The sequence below is a fragment of the Callionymus lyra genome, chromosome 16 (genome assembly GCF_982586985.1).
Source record: "Callionymus lyra chromosome 16, fCalLyr1.hap1.1, whole genome shotgun sequence".
NCBI classification, from domain to species: Eukaryota; Metazoa; Chordata; class Actinopteri; order Syngnathiformes; family Callionymidae; genus Callionymus; species Callionymus lyra.
In genome coordinates this window covers 19,460,306-19,480,433 of record NC_141833.1, presented here as the reverse complement: position 1 = coordinate 19,480,433, position 20,128 = coordinate 19,460,306, and the positions used below count along the sequence as shown (strand labels likewise).

Here is a 20,128-nt window from a genome sequence, read left to right as displayed (position 1 = left end):
TACCACATGACTCTTGACGAAGTCGTAACTGCTTTGATTTGTTTTTAAAAACAAAATATGTCCAAACATCAGCTTTAAAAGCTGCTGGAGTCACTGTATCCTCTCGTCCTCAGTCGTAACTGCTTTCATTTGTTTTCAAACCAAAATATGTCCAAACATCAGCTTTAAAAGCTGCCGGAGTCACTGTATCCTCTTGTCCTCAGTCGTAACTGCTTTCATTTGTTTTCAAACCAAAATGTGTCCAAACATCAGCTTTAAAAGCTGCTTGAGTCACTGTATCCTCTCGTCCTCAGTCGTAACTGCTTTCATTTGTTTTCAAACCAAAATATGTCCAAACATCAGCTTTAAAAGCTGCTGGAGTCACTGTATCCTCTCGTCCTCAGTCGTAACTGCCTTCATTTGTTTTAAAAACAAAATATGTACAAACATCAGCTTTAAAGGCTGCTGGAGCCCACTGTATCCTCTTGTCCTCAGTCGTAACTGCTTTCATTTGTTTTTAAAAACTAAATATGTCCAAACATCAGCTTTAAAAGCTTCCGGAGTCACTGTATCCTCTCGTCCTCAGTCATCACATGGATTTTATTGTTTCTTTTATCTGTGAAGGACGTAATGACCAATGCCATCTAGAGGACGAAAGTTTATTATAAATTGAAATAATTGAAATAAAACAAAAAACTAATTAGAAGTTAAAAAAAGCAACATTTAAAATCTGATATTTAAGTATATGAACAGTATTTTACACTCCTATCTTTATCTGGCACAATTTGCATCTTCTCTACATAAGAAAAAGTATTTTTTTTAGTTGCTGAAATCAGTTATTTAAAAAAATAACCATTTATTAACAAGACAACAGGCATTCTCACCACAAGGAGTTGCTCGAAGAAATAGCTCTTATATGCTTTTGAGTCACAAAAAAAATGTATCCTCTCGTCCTCAGTAACCACCAGGATCTTAAAGGATTTCATTGATCCTTTAACAGCGGAGGACGTCACTAATGCTGCCATCAATTGCAACACAAATATTCTAAAAGTGCTGTGAATGTTTGCAGTGTCATTGTAAAGTAAAGTAATATGTATATTAAAAATATGAACCATAACATAAATATCACCAAAAAAAAGCCAACCAAGTAGATAATAAGTAAAAATAAATATCTTTGTATATCAGTGTATTGATTGGTAATGGAGAAAGACCAAAAAAAACTTTTTTAAAAGTTAGATGTTGTCTTTTCTTACATAACAGCTGGGAAACAAAGTGACCCAATTCCTAGTTAGACTAACTTAGAAAGAATTTTGTGCTTTTATCTTTTTCACAATTAGTGTGTGTGACGAAACTGCCTCCCTTTTGTCCTCCTGGAGGCCAAATGTGTTCGGAGAGAATCCGAGTGAACAGGTTCCTCCGCCCGAGTCACGCTGATGATTTTCTCAGAAGCCGCAGAAGGTGACGACTATGTGTGTGTGTGTGTGTGTGTGTGTGTGTGTGTGTGTGTGTGTGTACTCTTGTGGTGGTGAGCAGCGCCGTGGAGACGTTCACACAAACACGTTTGTTTGACGCTCTGCAGACCCGATGGTAGTTTTGTCTTCGGGGCAGAAGAGGATCAAGGACTGAGGTTTTTTTCCAACTGTGATATTTAGGGAGGAAAAGGAATGTTGGAAATGCTTCTCGACGCTGTGTTTTGTCGAAGCCGATCTGACGAGCATGTTTGCAGCCGAACACGAGACGTGGTATTACTGTGTTATTGTAATTAGAGATAATGACTCGTTCTGCAGGTACTTCAAACGTATTTGTTATCAAGTATTCTTTATTTATTACCAATGTTCAAAAGTAATGTAACTCCTTTTTTTTAGTAGACGAAGTAGTATATAGTGCTTAGTATTTATATATGTATATATATATATGTTGTTTTTATTTAAAATTTAAAAACTTAAAAAAAAACACAAAATTCTACTTATACATGAACATTACATTATATTTGATTTTTTAAAATAAATATGTATAACTATCGTCTAACTAAGTTAATCTGAACTTTGTACAGAAAACTAGGATAATATAAGAGAGTATTGTAGGTATATCAGCAAAATATGTTTTTTTAATCAAAATATAAAAGTTTAAAATAAAGTTTTTATTTTAGATAATATTGACAAACTTTTTTTTACATCAACGCCACATGTATGTTTTAATAGATTAATGCTTGTGATATTAAATGTTTGATTGAGAAATGTATGTTTTTATTCCAGATTAACTAGAGAATAAGTGAATACATTTAAAAATATATATATATATATAAATTAATGATGATAAAATGCCAGAATAAACATTTATACATTATAACAGGTTAATCCTTGTGATATTAAATATTAGATTTGCAAATGTTTGAACTAAACTACATGTTGAAAATAAGTGGATTTAGATTCAATTTAAAAATATATAAAAATTCAAAATAAATTATGATAAAATGACAGAATAAACACTTTTATTTAAACAAAACATGGATGTTTTGTACAGTAAAAAACCCTTTTTTTGGCTTTTTATTTGTATTATTTTATTCAAGTTTTTGTTGTATGCTTGTACTATGGGCATTTCCTGTGATTATCTTATTGAAAATAAAGAGTAAATTAAAACAAATGTTAGATTTGCAAATGTTTTATTACAACTAAACTACACTTTGAAAGTAAGTGGATTTAGATTGAATTTAAAAATATATAAAAAATCAAAATAAATGATGATAAAATGCAAGAATAAACACTTTTATGTGAACACAACATGAATGTTTTTTGAAAGAATACAAAATGTTTGATTGAAAAATGTTTTTAAATCCAACCAAACCTCACTTTAAAAATATATATATAAAAAAAGTCAGAATAAACATTTTCTTATTTAAATTAACGTCAGAAATCAAATAAAGAACGAAGGGAAAACTGTTCCAGACACACTTGAATGAAACTTTATTACCAATCGAGCCTTTTAATAACCATTATTAACAGTCAGCTGCTGTGTAATGATATTTAATTGCAGTCAAACTAGTTCCTGTCCAAGAAAAAAAAAAAGGAAACAACGTTTGAATCCAGCAGAGCTCGTACTTCATATCAAAGTGTTTCTTCAATGAGGTTTAAATGAGGAACATAAAGTTTCTCCTCACAGCAGGAGGTTGTTAACTCCTCAGAAAAACTGAGTTTTTTTTTTGTTTTTAAGATCCAGGGCTCACGTGTCGTATATAAAAGAGGCATCTGTTCCGTATCAGACGCCGGCGAGATCCGCGGTCGGGTTTATTAGAAGCTTAAAATGGATCACAGGGCGAGTGAAAATGAAAGCTTGTGATGTTTAAAGGCTTCTTGGCGCAGAGAAGCTCCGCCCACCATCACACATCAAATGCATTGAGACGCTGGTGACGGAGATAAACACCTATTTGGAGACAAATCAAGCTAAAGGAGCTGTTGTGCAGAGAATAGATGGTCAGGACTATAGTAAGTAAGTAAGTAAGTCATTTTTATTTGTATAGCGCTTTTCCAGACCAGGGTCACAAAGCGCTTAAACAATCAAAACAATATTCAATAAAGTATATACTTTAAAGGTCAAGATAAAACTGATAACACAACAGGAGTTCCAGAAAATCAAGGAAAAGCCTGAACAAATAAAAACGTCTTAAGATGTTTCTTGAAGGAGTCAGTAGATCATCAAACACAGAGATCGTTCCAAAGCTTAGGAGCAACAGTCTGGAAGGATTTCTCTCCTCTGGTCCGGAAGTTCAGGAACCATCAGTAGATTCTGATCCACAGACCTCAGAGCCCGAGCTGGGGTGTAAGGCTGGATCAGATCACTGATGGAAGGTCTGACCATGAATAGATCTGAAAGTAAGAACCAGAATTTTAAAGTTGATCCTGAAAGAAACTGGCAGCCAGTGAAGAGTTTTAAGGATCGGAGAAATGTGAGTTCTTCTACTAGAGCGGCTCAGAATTCTGGCTGCAGAGTTTTGTATGAACTGCAGGCGAGACAGATCCTTCAAATAATACAGTTTTATCAATCCATCCATCCATCCATCCATCCATCCATCCATCCATCCATCCATCCATCCATCCATCCATCCATCCATCCACCCATCCATCCATCCATCCATCATCACATGTATCTATATTCACATTCACACAATAAAGCAAGAACAAAGAACATCAATCAAGTGACTGGAAAGGTCATAAAAAAACAATGACAGAAAGACATTAAAAATCTGTCAAAAAGTGTGAATTCCACTATATTTTCATTATAAATAAACTAATTTTCTTTATTTTGATCTAAAAATAATCAAATAATGATGTTTTAATAAATTAACAAATGTCTGTGTAAAACATGAAATACGTATATATCGTTTTAAAAATATATATTTTTTTTACGAAAAGGACAATTGGTGAAAAAAAGGGCAATAATCAAAAAACTTGTAACTTATCAAATATATGAAGATTTTAAATAATAACTAATAAGAAAGTGCAAAATAAAATAGGAATTTGTTAATATTTAATTCAACAGCAAGTATTGAAGTGTTTTGTTGGTAAACATTAAAGGACTGTTGGAAGGTACGCTAGTTGTGTTGCTAGCTTGAGCGTTGATGATATTAAAAAAACACTATACAAGCAAAACCACCTAAAAATTGGCAACAAAAACAACAAAATGTTAACCACAAAAGCAAAGTCGGATCTCCCAGACAAAGGCATATCCACCGTTACGTAATAAGAGTCGTGACCTCAATTTCCTCCCGAATATCAGCAAAAAACAGTGAATTGTGATGTAAAGGAGCTAAGCTAATAGGTATGCATTTCTATATCAGTCGATAGCTTCCCTTTGAAGGATAATCGAACCTCTGACGTCAGGTGAAGTCAAGAGTCAATAAGGTGGTGGAAGCAGTTGAGTGTGGAAAAAAAAAGGGGGAACTTGACCCCGGACTGAAGACACTCAAAACAATCTAGCGAGACACTTGCCCGGTCTCAGGCCTTGGGGGCGTAAAGCAACTTACCCCCCCCCCCCCACCAAACACCACCAACACTTTGAAGTCCCATCAGACATGGACAAAAGACCCTCATTATGTCCCCCCACCTCTTCCTTTCAACCCCCTTCTTAGCTGTGGTCAACCGGCTTGTTTTCCATCAGTGGCCATTAGCGACTGAATCAAAGGAGAGCGTTCCTTGCTAGCGAAAGAAGACTAACCACTCGGAATTAGCATAGTTGAAGAGCAATGGAGCAAAAGAGGATACAACTAGTTGGATCAGTAGGTGTAAGGAGTGCAGTTAAGTTAGGTAGGTAGGTAGAACTTTATCGATCCCTCAGGACGTCTCCTTCGGGAAATTGTTAGCGCTTCAAGTCATGCTAGCGCGGTCATATGGTGAAACAGCGTGAGCTAATAATTAGCATTACAGACAAAAATGACGTGTCTGAACCCTTTAGATCAACCACACATCCAGACACCACATTCAGAAGCAGCACATTCATCAAAAGACACATCAATGCGAAGCGACGGCTCCCACTGATCACCGCCATTGTGTGGATGTAAATAGTGTGCGAGGGTCACCCACTGGTGAGTGTCGCAGCGAAGGCGTGGAGGAACCGCAGTGGAAAACATCGCAGCTAGTTGTGTGTGTGTGGGCTGAAGGCATTGTTCCGCCGGGAGATAACGGCGGCCGGCCATCGCGCCGGGGTCGTATTGTTTAATGGCGGCCCCCCCCCCCCTCTGTGATCGCCAACACTGCCGACGGCTTGCTTTGTTTTGTTTCAACAGAGGTGGGGACGGGCTGGTGGTCCACTCGACACTCCGTTTGCTTTTCCTGTCAACCTTGACTCGTGTTTTATGGGAGCTGATTGGACTTGGAGGAGGTGAATCATAAAGTGCTCATCGTAATGTCCTTGTGATTTGTGACCATCTCAAGATGCGTTCAGACTAAACTAGGCGCCATTACGACGAAATGGGCGATGCGACAATCCGATGTCTCGAGTTGGAACAATCTGAACTTGGGGTAAAAGTCGCAGTGAGATGGACCTACCTTAGTAGACGCCGCTTGAGAAGTCACTTATGACTCATTTTCAATAACCCTACTCTACTTGACTGGACCTTTTTTGTTCTGTTCCCATCGGCACGGTACTTTTTTCTTTGGGTACCTTCTTCGCGGTGGTTCCAAGCGAGCCGAGCCATTGCGAAAACGATGGCTGTCAATGGCCACCTATTGGTCAGAGAGTGATGTCACTGGAGGGACAGTACTGCGACTCCCAACACAAGGAGTACAGTATATCGGACCTTTTAGTCTCACCGTTGCCTCCGAGAATGTAGCAAGGCCGGTTAAACACAACAAAAACAAGAGTGAATTTAAGTAGCACGATGAAAAGTCGCGTGAGGTTTGAACGCCTAGGCTATCCAGGACAGACTTAGAGGCACCTTCCATGAGAAACCGGTTCAGGTGGCTTTAGCATCCCGGTCTCAGACCATGGATTCCAAAGACGGACTTAAGGGATTCCTTGGGTCAGGGAAGTCAGGGATTGCCTACATTTCTGGAGCTATGGTGTCGGTATCAGGGGATGGAGACGGTCACTTTATACTTGAGATGTCTTTGAAAGAAGGACCATCCCACCACGCCCAGCATGAACAGGCCCCTGACACAGGAAAACGCAACAGCCATATTAAAAAAACATTGATTCGTTTTGAATGGCATGCTATGTTTTATAACCGCAGCAGCGGTTAGAGGCCATACAACGATGAAACCTTTCAGATTCCAGATAGAACACCCCCCGCTTTGAAACGTGTATGATGGGAACTTCGGTTTTAAAAGTGGGCAAAAGACCTTCTAGGCAGCAAAGGCAAGAATGCGGCGTGACTCGGGAACCAGAGGGGCTTCCGAAAAGTAAAAACTAGAGGGGAAAATAAAAAGCTCCTGCAAAGGATGATTGATGAGAGTAATGACTGAGGATGTTGAACACTGTTGGGGAGGATCAATGGAACAAGAGTCTTCAGGTGTCCCGGCGGAGGGAACAGCCTTCTTCTTCTTCCCCCCCCCCCATCGATAACAACCGCCAATCAACCCTCCTGTCCGGACACGCAGGCCGCTCGACACGAAACAAGCCTCAGCGTAATTTGGTGACGCACACATTTCTTCCTGGGAAACAGCTGCAGGGCTTTACCGAGAGGCGGCGGCGGCGGCGGCCTAGGCCCCGAATCACTCCTCTGGTCTAGGGGGGTTGGAGGAGGAGGAAGGGGGGGCGAGGGATTTGCACCGGCAGCACCGGATGATTGACTGATTTCCTTCCAGGAGTGGATCCGTCTGCCAGGATTCCACGCTGATGACACATTGTTGGTCGTCGCTTACTCACATGGATGAAAAGTCTCTTCTGTGCTGGAACAGATGCCCCTCTGTCAGGATTGTACCGACACAAGTCTTACATGAGTCACACGTTTTTAGCTCAAGGCGACGCAAACACTATCTGCTCCGGCTCAGGTACACGATGACGGCATCCTTTTTGATGAGAAGACGCCACAAAACCTCACTTCGAGATCTTTCACAAGCTCACGGCGTTGAGCTTCCGGCAACCCGATCCGGGGACAGGTGGATCCGTTTGCTCCGGATCCTGCAAACACTCATTTTTGTGTCCAAATAAACGATGGTCGGTGCCTCTCGCCGTGATCCTCAGACCTTGTTTGGAGTCGCAGACGAGCCGCTGGTATCACACAGACAGTAAACAGCAGGCGCTTCTGTAAACAGCGACTCAGAACCTTTGGCCACGACACGGTGTGAGGTCCGGAGGGGCCTCGTTGTCACAGCGGGCCCTTTACACTTTGTAAGGAATTTTACAGCAGGTGCAACGACGAGTTGACATCCTTATATCAACAACTCTCCAGGAATCCACACACAGAGCATTTGCATACAACGACTGCAGAGTCTGACGGTGACTTTGAACGGCAGAGGCGAAGAAGAAGCTTGTGCGATCGGCAACAGGACAGAAATAATAAATGAAATAAAACAAAATATTCTATATACTCACTACCGATGGCCATATACTTTTGAATCATTCGATTATCTTTGTAAAAGAATAAAAAAAACTGTTTATAAAGATTATTTATTTATCTATTTTTAGAATAAAAGAAAAGTAATTTTGACAGGCATTAAAAACATATAGACGGATACATTTGATTTAATTAAGTATGGTAAATAAATTATTTTAGAGCTACAAAAACACGAAAAAATTAGTAAGAAATATAGATTTATGGAAAGTTGAAAAGTTTTACACATACATATGTATATAATTTGATAAAAAACATTATTAAATAATTGTTTCTCACGCTAATACAGCATTAAAATTAGCTAATGTGAAAATGTATGAGGCACCATTGTAATTGTTTATTTATTTTTGCCTCAAGCTAACAAAGCTATAAAATAAATGTTGTCATAATGCGAAAAGTTTGTGAAAAATAAATGAATATATTGAGTTTTTTTTATTTATTGAGACGTTGTTAATGCAAACGTGTACAAGAACCTCACCAGACTCCGACTTAAACGAGGGAAGTTTCTTCGTCCCTCGTGATCAAACAAATCTTGTATATCAACCATGAATGCGATCGTTCGCTCCGATACGCGTCGACCTGTTAGAAGCGTCACGTGCGCTGCCCTACATTTCTTTTTTTTTAAATCAACACCAGCAGAAACCAGCTCCGCGAGTCATCCGGCCCCAATCCCAGGGCTGAGACATTCTTCACCAGTAAATCCCCCCCGTCGTCACCAGTGTGACCGATCTACACAAACACACCGAGTGACCGGAGCCGTAAATCCCAGCCAGACAACAAGGAGAACGTCTTGTAGCTTCATGGCCGTGGGACCACAAATCTTTCCTTTCTCTCTCTAGTTGTCAAACAATTAAAAGTTTCCACGAGTCGGCCGGTGGTGCCTCGGCGTTGACCGTATATACCTGTTGCTTTTTGACACGCTTTGAAGAAAGAATTAGGAGGATTTCAAAGAGATCCAGGCAAGTCTTCCAGGAAGGACTGGAGTAAGAAATACACCTTTTCCCACCAGCCCTCCTACACTTAACTTGACTCATTTGTACCTGGTTTCTGTTTCGTTTTCATGCCTAAGCAGAAACTATTTGGGATCGAACCGGGAAATAAAAAGATGTTCATGACCAATGCTGACGTCACTGGAGGGTAATAAGTAAGTAAGTAAGTTAGTAGTATTTATATAGCGCTTCTCCAGACCAGGGTCACAAAGCGCTTTAACAATCAAAACAATATTCAATAAAATATAACCTTTAAAGGTCAAGATAATACTGAGAACAACACAGGAGTTCCAGAAAATCAAGGACAAGCCTGAACAAATAAAAACGTCTCAAGATGTTTCTTGTAATTGGCGTAAATCGCAACGAAAAAAAACTTGCAAGAGGGAGTTGCTCCAAAAATTTGCTTCCGTGGTCCATGGACGAGGTCCAGACAAGAGTGTATGCTTATCTTTTAGATGCCAAAAAATCAGATCAGTCAGCGGGGATTTGCAAAGTAGCAACTACCGGATCTGGTTTCCAAGTGAGCCCGAAAAAAGTTGATCGAAAGCCGGTCACTAGTTGGCCAGAGAGGGACGTCTCTGAAGCGTAATCAGTTCAAATCCTAATAAAAGAAACAAATCATTTAATAAAACACTGTAAGAACAAAAAGTGGTTCCATGGTCCATGGACGAGGTCCAGAACCTTTCTGAGTAAACCATAAGCTTCAAAGTTTCGCGGCACTACGGCGAGTAGGTCGTAGGGGACGGTGGATACGCAGAGTCTAGTCGAGTAGGGCTGGAACTTTGTCGTGGAAAAGCGCCAAGAAGTAAGTAAGTAAGTAAGTAATATTTATTTATATAGCGCTTTTCCAGACCAGGGTCACAAAGCGCTTAAACAATCAAAACAATACTCAAAAAAGTATATACTTTAAAGATCAAGATAATACTGAGAACAACACAATAGTTCGAGAAATTCAAGGAAAAGCCTGAACAAATAGAAACGTCTTAAGATGTTTCTTAAAGGAGTCAGTAGATCCATCAAGCACAAAGAGAGAGAAGATCGTTCCAAAGCTTAGGAGCAACAGCCTGAAAAGATTTCTCTCCTCTGGTCCTGAACCGTGTTCAGGAACCATAAGTAGATTCTGATCCACAGACCTCAGAGCCCGAGCTGGGGTGTAAGGCTGGATCAGATCAGTGATCTAAGGAGGAGCCTGACCATGAATAGCTCTGAAAGTAAGAAAAATCTGAAGAGATCATTGAGAATCTTAAGAGACAAGGAGACGACCTGGATGGTGTCAGGAGTGAGGATAGGGACCTTTTTTTTTTTAGACCTGCAGACGGCCTTATCTTCGAGATACCAGAACATCAGATAGTCAGCGGTGGTTGACAATAGAGCAACTCTTGAAGAACGACCCACTAGACCAGGGACCCGATGCAACGCTAAAGGTTCAAACAAAGAGATGCGTTCAAGGAAGTGAATGAACGGGATAATGTAGCGATGACTATCTGCTGTCAGAAGATGCTGAGCAACATTCTGACAACACGCTGACAGCAAAACATCCAGTGTGTGGTGACGAGACGACAACACAACTGTAACACAAGAGCTGATCAAGCCAACAAAGTCTTAAGGACAAGATACTTCTTCCAAAGGTCTGGCCTAGAATGATCCATCCACCAATTCTTCCCAATTTTTCCGATCGTACCTTTTGGGTCCACATCAGACCCGATCCCTGACCCAGATGATCGGATCTAACCCGTCCACGAACCAGGGGAATACAAACGTACATCTACCTGGACGAGTTCCTAGAACCAGTCTCTTATCTGAAGGAATACTTTTAACAGATATGTCCAGATCTTTTTCATCCCAATTCGACGGCGGGAATGTCACCGGAATGTGGACCGAGTCGGCCCCGGAGCAGGCCCGACGTCATTCTACGAATAGAGAGAATGCATGGCTCTAGCTCTGATGAGGGGACACGCCCCCAGCGCCCAGATCAGGTTAATCTTTAGTATTTTAAATATCGTTACGATCGGGGCCTCGGATCCTCAAGGAATGATGTTGAGCCGAAAACTTCTAGGTCCACCACGAGAAGAAAGTCTTCTTTAACGGTCAATTTTGGTCGGTTGACAAAAAGTTATCGTAGATGTCTTCACGAGGATTTTTTTTTAAACTCGTCAGCGCCATCATTTGGACTCTCAGAGCTCGGCGACCCAAACTGCGATTTTAATGGATTATTTTTTGGGTACGAAAAACCAGCCTCACACCTAGTCCTCATCGAAAAGGCACCAGATCTACAAGTGAACATTTGTTCTAAAGGAATGCCGAGTATGCAGGAGAGTGGGGGGATGGGAGGAGGGGGGGGGGCAGTGACTGTGTGAGTCCTTTTTCATCCTGAATTTTCCCCAAAAAAGAAAAACTGACCCCTCGACGGAAAAGCGTTGCTTCATGACGTCGGTCCTTGAACGCAGCACCAGAGACGAACGCAGAAGTTGCAGAAGCAGAAGTTGCATCAGACCTTTTTTTTTTTCTTCTTTTCTCACAGCAAACAGGAAGGAAACGAAAATTTCGAGGCAGGTTTGGTAAGAACGAAAGATACGAGCATAAACTAGATTATTGTCATGGATTCATCATCAGGGGGAACGAGAACCGGGCGACGGGGAGTCGAGGACAAAGGTCACTAATTCAGGCCAAAAAAATTCTTAAAGCCCTGCATTCTTTTCTTGATTTACATTCTGCCACAGCCGTTGAGCAACAAGCCCTCGAAACAGACGGATCCGTGTCTGGAGGCCGGACCGGGAGTGGAAAAAAAAAAAAAAAGGGAGTAAATCCTGCACCCGCGGCCTGACCCTGTGGATTCCTTAGGTGTGAAATTGTTTGGGTGAATAAGCGGCTCTGGTTACCGTCGGCGCTCGCGAGCCGCGGGGGTTTCGAACCCCGCACGTGTCGCCTGCAGGCGAGGGTCCCGGCAGGGGGTCCACGGGATCTTTTTCGCAAAACTGTTTTCCTGGAGCCCAGGTGGATGTTTTCGGTGACGCCGTGTTTTCATGCAAAACATGAAACGCTGTTTTTGAATCCGGAGCCGAAACCGAAACATTCCTTTCCACCCGAGGGGGTTTCTTACGGCGCGTCCACCCACAAGGCAAACATACAGAACCGTCATTTAACTTCATGTTTACATCGACAGGTGGTATATGGCTGGGGGGGCACGCCCCCAGCGGACATTGAGAAAAGGAAGATACTTTATGGACTATATGTAGAAAAATATAGATTCGCTTAAAGGTTTTTTTGTTCACGATACCGTATCAATATTCAAAAGCACCGTCTCGACCTTTTTGTGTTTTAAAATCGTATTTAATTTAACATGTATATCTTCAAAGTGTCTGTAAATTAAATCTATTTTTATTAACAGTTAACATGTAAAACATCTGCACGTTTTTTTCGTTTTTGTGTTGCAGTCAAACTTTCGGCCGCTTTTGTTTTGGCTTTCAAATCACATCATCATAGTTGGTTTATATTTCATATAAGATAATTCGATTTTTTTTTTTTTAACCCAGATAATTAAATCCCTTAGGGTCGTGGCGATGACTGAGGACGAGAGGATACAGTGACTCCAGCAGCTTTTAAAGCTGATGTTTGGACATATTTGGTTTGAGAACAAATGAAAGCAGTCATGACTGAGGACGAGAGGATACAGTGGACTCAAGCAGCTTTTAAAACTAATGTTTGGACATATTTTGGTTTGAAAACAAATGAAAGCTGTTATGACTGAGGACGAGAGGATACAGAGACTCCAGCAGCCTTTAAAGCTGATGTTTGGACATATTTTGGTTTGAAAACAAATGAAGGCAGTTATGACTGAGGACGAGAGGATACAGAGACTCCAGCAGCTTTTAAAGCTGATGTTTGGACATATTTTGGTTTGAAAACAAATGAAAGCAGTTATGACTGAGGACGAGAGGATACAGTGATTCCAGCAGCTTTTAAAGCTGATGTTTGGACATATTTTGGTTTGAAAACAAATGAAAGCAGTTAGGACTTCATCAAGAGTCATGTGGTCTGTAAATTCTACAACACCAGAGTCAAGTACTCGACAATACTACACACATATATATATATATATATATATTTGTTACTACAGTATCACAATATAGCGTATCATTGACACTGTATCGTGAAACATTTGTATCGTGTCAATACACGCCCCTACAACATACTGACTCTACAATCACATCGAAACATTCCTGAGACAGAAAGACACTTTATCGACAGACGTGTCGTCCTTTTTCAGTTTTCAATCTTCTGCTCACGTCTGAGGAGCCTTCAGAAGATTCAAAATAAAGCCCAGTCACAGCACTTGACACTCGAGTGAACCCGAGTATTCAAACTGTAACTCTCGCCGCCGCCGACTGCTCCGAGTGAGAAGAGAACAACATGACATTTGAACCGAGCTCCTCGTCCACTTCCTCAAGCCAGTGCTCTGCAGAAGAAGCTGCTTCTCTCAGCTCAAGGTCGCTGATCCAGGAACAGTAGACGCGAGGACGACGGCGAAGGAAAGCCCGGCGTGACTCATGAGAAGCTTTTTGAAAAAGGATTAAAAGCTTTGAGAGTCTGCGTCGCTGTTTATGAAAGACAGACGCTGCCATTTATTCCAGTTTTCTTCGAACTACATCAGGGGCCCTTGTCGCGAGGGGCCCTCGAGTAAAAAGAGGGGAGTGAAGATCCAAAAAATGATGGGAATTTGGGGGAAAAAACAAGTCCAAAAAACATTAAATAAATCTTTCAATAATATATTTATAAACCTTTCATTAAAAATATATATAAAACTTATTATCCTAATATGATCTCAATAGTTTTCAGGGAAAAGAAAATGTTCACTAAATGGACAAAGAAAAAAAAGTCCTTAACAAATAACTTGTTTAATAAAGTTGTATTAAGAGTTAATTCAATAAGAAATAAAAACATTTTCTATGCAGATCAGATCTACAACGACGTCATAAGGATTTAAAAAAAAAAAAACAGATTTAAAGGGCCATCTGTGGCCCCTAAGCCGTACTTTAACCAAAAATTAAGGATAGTAAATTAGTAAAATAAGAGTATTATCAAATGTTGTAAAAACGTATTGTCGATTTAATAGCGGTTACAACTAAAGGTACATTGGAGTAAATTAACTAGATAAAAAAAAAAGGAACTTCAATATAAAATTCTCATCTATCGTTCACGTCTATTTTTACCCTCAGTTCTAACTCATGACATTTAGACTTAAACATCCATCTCTACTCATCAAAAATACCATCAACATTTTTTTATTTAAAATTGACGTTCAATAAAGTAAAAAAAAGTTGCACAATGTTTAAACGATGTTGCTTATAATTAATTTCTACTTTTATTCATATATATTTACTCATTTATTGTGCGTTTATTTAATAATTCCCGTCTGGACTATTGTAACAGATTATTTTCATGTCTAAACAAGATGTGTCTCGCCTGCAGTTGATACAAAACTCTGCAGCCAGAATTCTGAGCCGCTCTAGTAGAAGAACTCACATTTCTCTGATCCTTAAAACTCTTCACTGGCTGCCAGTTTCTTTCAGGATCATTTTAAAATTCTGGTTCTTACTTTCAGATCTATTCATGGTCAGACCTTCCATCAGTGATCTGATCCAGACTTACACCCCAGCTCGGGCTCTGAGGTCTGTGGATCAGAATCTACTGATGGTTCCTGAACTTCTGGACCAGAGGAGAGAAATCCTTCCAGACTTTGGAACGATCTTCCTCTGTGTTTGATGATCTACTGACTCCTTCAAGAAACATCTCTGTGTTTGATGATCTACTGACTCTTTCAAGAAACATCTGTGTTTGATGATCTACTGACTCCTTCAAGAAACATCTGTGTTTGATGATCTACTGACTCTTTCAAGAAACATCTGTGTTTGATGATCTACTGACTCCTTCAAGAAACATCTGTGTTTGATGATCTACTGACTCCTTCAAGAAACATCTCAAGACACTTTTTTTTTAGCTTTTCCTTGATTCTCTGAGACTCCTGTGCTTGTCTCGGTGTTATCTTGATCTTTTAAGTATTTATTTTATTTGGTATTGTTTTGATTGTTCAATTTGTGACCCTGGTCTCGAAAAGCGCTATACAAATACTACTTACTTACTCACTAAATTAATTTTACTTCTTTTAAATTCTAATGGTAACTGTTTGTAGTGTATTTGCCTCTAGAGGCGTCAAGACTTAAAACTAAATGTTGTTCTTTAGACAATAAAGAGTTTTTTGTTCTGGTCCAATATTGAGCTTCCAAGAGTCCAATAGAGTCAGTTCTGGGGGGGGAAGGCTCCTGGGCCGGATCCCGGGTCTGGTTTATGTCACGAGGTTAAGGTAGTAAACATTCTCAGGTGTAGTTTGGGTCAAAAGTTTCTTGTCCTTTTTTTTCTTCTTCCCCTCCCTGGATGGAGAGTCAACTGTAGAATCCAGTGATTACAGAGAGACTCAAGAATGCAGACGGATCCTTTAAATCGAGACGCAACTATCTCAGATATTCTGCCAGAGACGTCTCCGAGGAAAACCTCGCTGCCGTCGGACCTCGGTATGTGTACGTACGTGTCCCTCGTCCACCGCCGAGAAGCCGCAAGAACTGATACTGGATGTCGAAGAGTAAAGAGGAATGCGGAGCGAGCTGCTCAACAAAAGGAACGGCGACGGCTCGGAAAACGAGATAATTTAAGATAAGAATCCGTCGTCTTGACAGACGCGACGATTGATCGGAAACCTCGAATCAATACGGTGATTCCGACGCATTCCTCCGTGTACTCATCATCACGACAGGTACAGATTCCTGCCGCGCTTCAAATAGTCCAACGGAAATGCCAAATTTTGAATGTAGCCATTAGCTGAACAATGCTATCAAGCTAAATGCTAACTGTACACGACGACGCCGGCGGTGCTGATCGACGAGTGAGCGAAGGTTGATGAAGACGATGGTTTTGAAGCGAGTCTGTTAAAAAAATTTGCCATGACCTTCAAGTCTTATTCGTTAGATTTGACCCTCAAATAAAAGCTCAAAGAAAAATGATAACAAAAATGTGTTCTTCGCACGTTGGGAAAACATTTGTTGAAAAGATCTTGTTGCAAAAACGTTTTCTTTAAATGTCTTAAAATAGGATTTTAAACAAAAATGTTACACTTTAAATGTAGCCATTAGCTATGAATGCTAGCTGAATATAGCTAGCATTCTAGATGCTAACTATAAGTTTAGGAATTTCACAAGATATAAGAAAAGGTAGATTTAGCTTGTTGCTAAATGTGTACTTTAAAATACGATTTTAAATAAAAACTTTACACCTTAAATGTAGCCAATAGCTTAAGAATGTTAGCTGGCAGATGCTAACTGTAAGTTTAGGACAACAATTTCTTTTTTTGGAGGAATTTCACAAGATATCAGAAAAAGTAGAATGTGTTCTTTAAAATGTCCTAAAACAAGATTTTTAAATAAAAACTTTACACTTTAAATGTATCCATTAGCTCAGGAATGCTAACTGCCATTCAACTACTAAATTGGTCCTAAAGTGTTTTTTGAAACTGAGAACTTACCCAATACTCGAAAATGTACAGGTTCTTATTTTTTACCGCGACCTTCAAGTCATCGTCTTATTAATTACCGTCAAACAAAAAGGTCAAATAACAGCTCAGCGAATAATAATACCTTACAACACTGGCAATAAAAGTTTCTGATTCTGATTCATTCTTCCCACTTTCGGGTAATATACGAGAAAACTTTATACTCTTTTGTTTTGACAATTTCCCAAGAAAAAGTTTTGCGATTGGTTTTAGCTTGTTGCTAAAATATGTCGTTAAAAAAACGTTGTGTAAATATACTTGAAATAAAATGTGAACTAACATGAATTGAAGAGTATTACCTTGAATAACTTTATAGAAAATTATAAGAATACTTTTACAAAATATCAAAAAAATAGTTTAATAGTTAATTTTCGCCCTAAATCTAAGAAATGTGGATTCTAAAAAAAAAAAAAAAAAAAAAAGAATTTGAACTGAAGTATATAGTTTTCCTGACTTACCAACAACACAATAAAAAGGGTATATTAGTACTACTAGCTTTATATTTTACACCCAAAGAATGACTTGACCTTTACCTCAAAAAAAGGAACAAAAATTACCAGCAGGGATTGAAAATAGAGGTAAAATAATGTCGAAAATCAGGAGCTCATGCTCCGAGCTAGCCAACAAAAAAGAGAATTAGAAACTGAAGGTCATGGGTTCAATGAAATCCTCCTATCATTGACCTTTGTAACTTCGGACTGCGATGTTTCCGTAATCTCTATCATTGGAATTCTCCAGAGAGGTTCATTTCGATGACGACCAAAAACACCAGCTCGACTTCTCACTACTTCCTGGACTGACCTTTGACCTGGAAGGCCTCCTTGAGGTTCAGCAGCACGTCGGCGAACCAGCGCACGTCGTTGACCAGCTGCATCACGTACTCCGGGTCGGCGGACTCGGACGCCTCGGCCGGGAACGGCGTCAGCCCCATGCTGCTCAGCGAGTTGTGGGTCCTGGGGCTGCGACCCAGGTTCCAGGTCTTGGTAGATCCGGCCGAGAGGGAGCCCGTGTGGAGCTTGGGGTGGTGGTGCCGCGGCACGCCGTCCTTGTGCTTCATCCCGGCGCCGCCGACGACGCCGACGCTGCTGCTGCTGTTGTTCTTCCTCAGCATCCCAGCGGACGAGGCCAACCCAGAGGCCAGGTGGGCACGCTTGGTCTGCTAGCCCCTGAACGCACCACCGGGACCGTGGATGTCTTGAGGCGAGAATAAATGTTTGAGTGAGAAGACGATACAAAATCAAAGGCACTTTAAAGGCAAAGCTTTTCGGATCAAAGGATCTCGTCGCCGGTGTCTTAATTCTTTAGTATTGTTTAGTATAGTTTAGTATTTTAATACTTCAGAGTTCAAGTTGTTGTGTCAAAACTGAATGTTTAAGAAGTCGCCGCCATCTTGAATTTTCTTCCATTTACCAGTTCAAATCAGAACACATCTATTAAATAAGCTTTTTGAAAGTTAAATACGAGATTAGTTTACAATAAACTAGAAATGACGTTAATTACGTTTGTGGTTAATACAGAACTTTAGATACAGTATAAATTAACGTGGAAAAGGTAGAAATAATAATACTTCTACCTGACTTTCTTGAAGTATTTCTTGAAGTTTTTATTTTTAATATATTAGCTTAAAACTGTAGTGATTTGTATCAGGTTTATATAATACATTTGACTTTGTTAAAATCACAAATTATGATCATTTAAAATCAAATAAAAATACTTGCTTAATGACTTCTACTTGAGTTTTTTTGCGTATTTATTTGAATATATTAGCTTAAAACTGTAGTGATTTGTAGCAGGTTTATATAATACATTTGACTTTGTTAAAATCACAAATTATGATCATTTAAAATCAAATAAAAATACTTGTTTAATGACTTCTACTTGAGTTTTTTTGCGTATTTATTTGAATATATTAGTTTAAAACTGTTGTGATTTGTAGCAGGTTTATATAATACATTTGACTTTGTTAAAATCACAAATTATGATCATTTAAAATCAAATAAAAATACTTGTTTAATGACTTCTACTTGAGTTTTTTTGCGTATTTATTTGAATATATTAGTTTAAAACTGTTGTGATATGTAGCAGGTTTATATAATACATTTTAACTTGGTTTAAAACACAGATCATGACCATATAAAATGTATCGATTATTTTTTATCGTTTTGTATTGTTTACAGTCAAGTTGTCCGTGACGTCATGTGTAAATCGGAACGAGATTATTTTACAGTGAAATAGTAATAATAAAAATTGAGGAAACACATTTATAAATGATGAAGTACTTTAGTGTATTTAAAAGAACGTGGAATTAAAAATAGTTCACTTTTTATTTATAAACATACAATAAAACTAGTGTCATTTCAAGTTTTTTGACATTGAATTTCACTTTGTTTACAACTCGGATCGTCCTCAAATAAAACTTTAAATCCTTGTCAAATATTTATTTAGTTTTTTTTTAATATTGTTTACAGCGAAGTTATGAGTGACGTCATGTGGAGCGAGAAGTTACTTTTATTTATTTTAATGGTAACTTTAAATAAAGTGTGTGGAAAGTATTGATAGAAGAAGAAACGTTGATCAAGTTTAAGTTTAAATACGTTTAAAAAACAACAGATGCTGATCAAACACTTTAAAAGAAGAAACAAAAAACTGCTTCTCTGGCAAAAGTTACGTTTTTTTTTAAAAAAACTCACCTGTTTGGTTCTCGGCGGACATCACGAGCTCCAGTGGACTTTAAAGCTCGGAGAATATATTCCTGAGCAGGCGCTGGACGAGAAGAAAGAGACGCGAGAAGATTCAACTGAGATCTGACTGTACATCGAAGCTGCAGCTCTTCACTCAGTCCAGGCGGCGTCACGTGGGCGGCCTCCCGCGCCCTGATTGGCTGGACGCCGCTCACAAGCGCTGCTTTGTGACGCGTTCAAAGTAAATGGGAATTTCTTATTATTTTATTTAATAACAGCGTCGTGGATCGAAATATTAACTTTTAAGTATTAGATATTTTAGCATACATTTTAATTCAACTTTTATTGTTGTTGCTCTATTTGATTTTAATAACTGTTTTTTTTATTTTATTTAAAGCTTTTTAATTTCGTGAATACTTTAGGGACGCGTCACACTTTTTCTGACATAATTAAAATATTTATTTATTTATTTTAAAGCCATTAAAAAAGTTTGCGACCATATTTGCATCAATATATTAAATAATAAATTAATCTTTTTTTTTTTTTAATCTCTATTATTCTTATTATACTTCTTTTCAAACCGTCAAATACGTTGTTATATTACAGTAATGACACAATAATATGACGTTAACTAAACCTTAAATTATTTATATATATTTTAAAAAAAACGACTAATCGATGAATATTAAAGGTTGTTACGATGAATGTTGATTTAACAAAGAAATAGAAATGTATTTTGTAAAAGGTTGTTGGATTTTATTAACTTTGATCATCTTTAAAGGGCAACAAATATATAATTAAAGGGCCTGAAGAAAAATAGAATGCACCATGT

At 39.0% G+C, this 20,128-nt stretch overlaps 1 protein-coding gene across 1 annotated transcript in view; it reads right to left on the bottom strand.

Annotated features, from left to right (window-relative positions):
* The window catches only part of LOC148064096 (rho GTPase-activating protein 29-like), a 53,779-nt gene extending 34,333 nt beyond the window's left edge, over positions 1–19,446 (bottom strand). Inside the window, exons 1-2 of the mRNA XM_087810695.1 lie at positions 19,306–19,446; positions 17,417–17,809 (exon numbers count right to left, since the gene is read on the bottom strand). Coding sequence (XP_087666821.1) covers positions 17,417–17,726 — 310 coding nt within the window. The 5' untranslated portion in view covers positions 17,727–17,809; positions 19,306–19,446. The remainder of the gene's footprint in view (positions 1–17,416; positions 17,810–19,305) is intronic.
* Between the last annotated feature and the right edge of the window lie 682 nt (positions 19,447–20,128).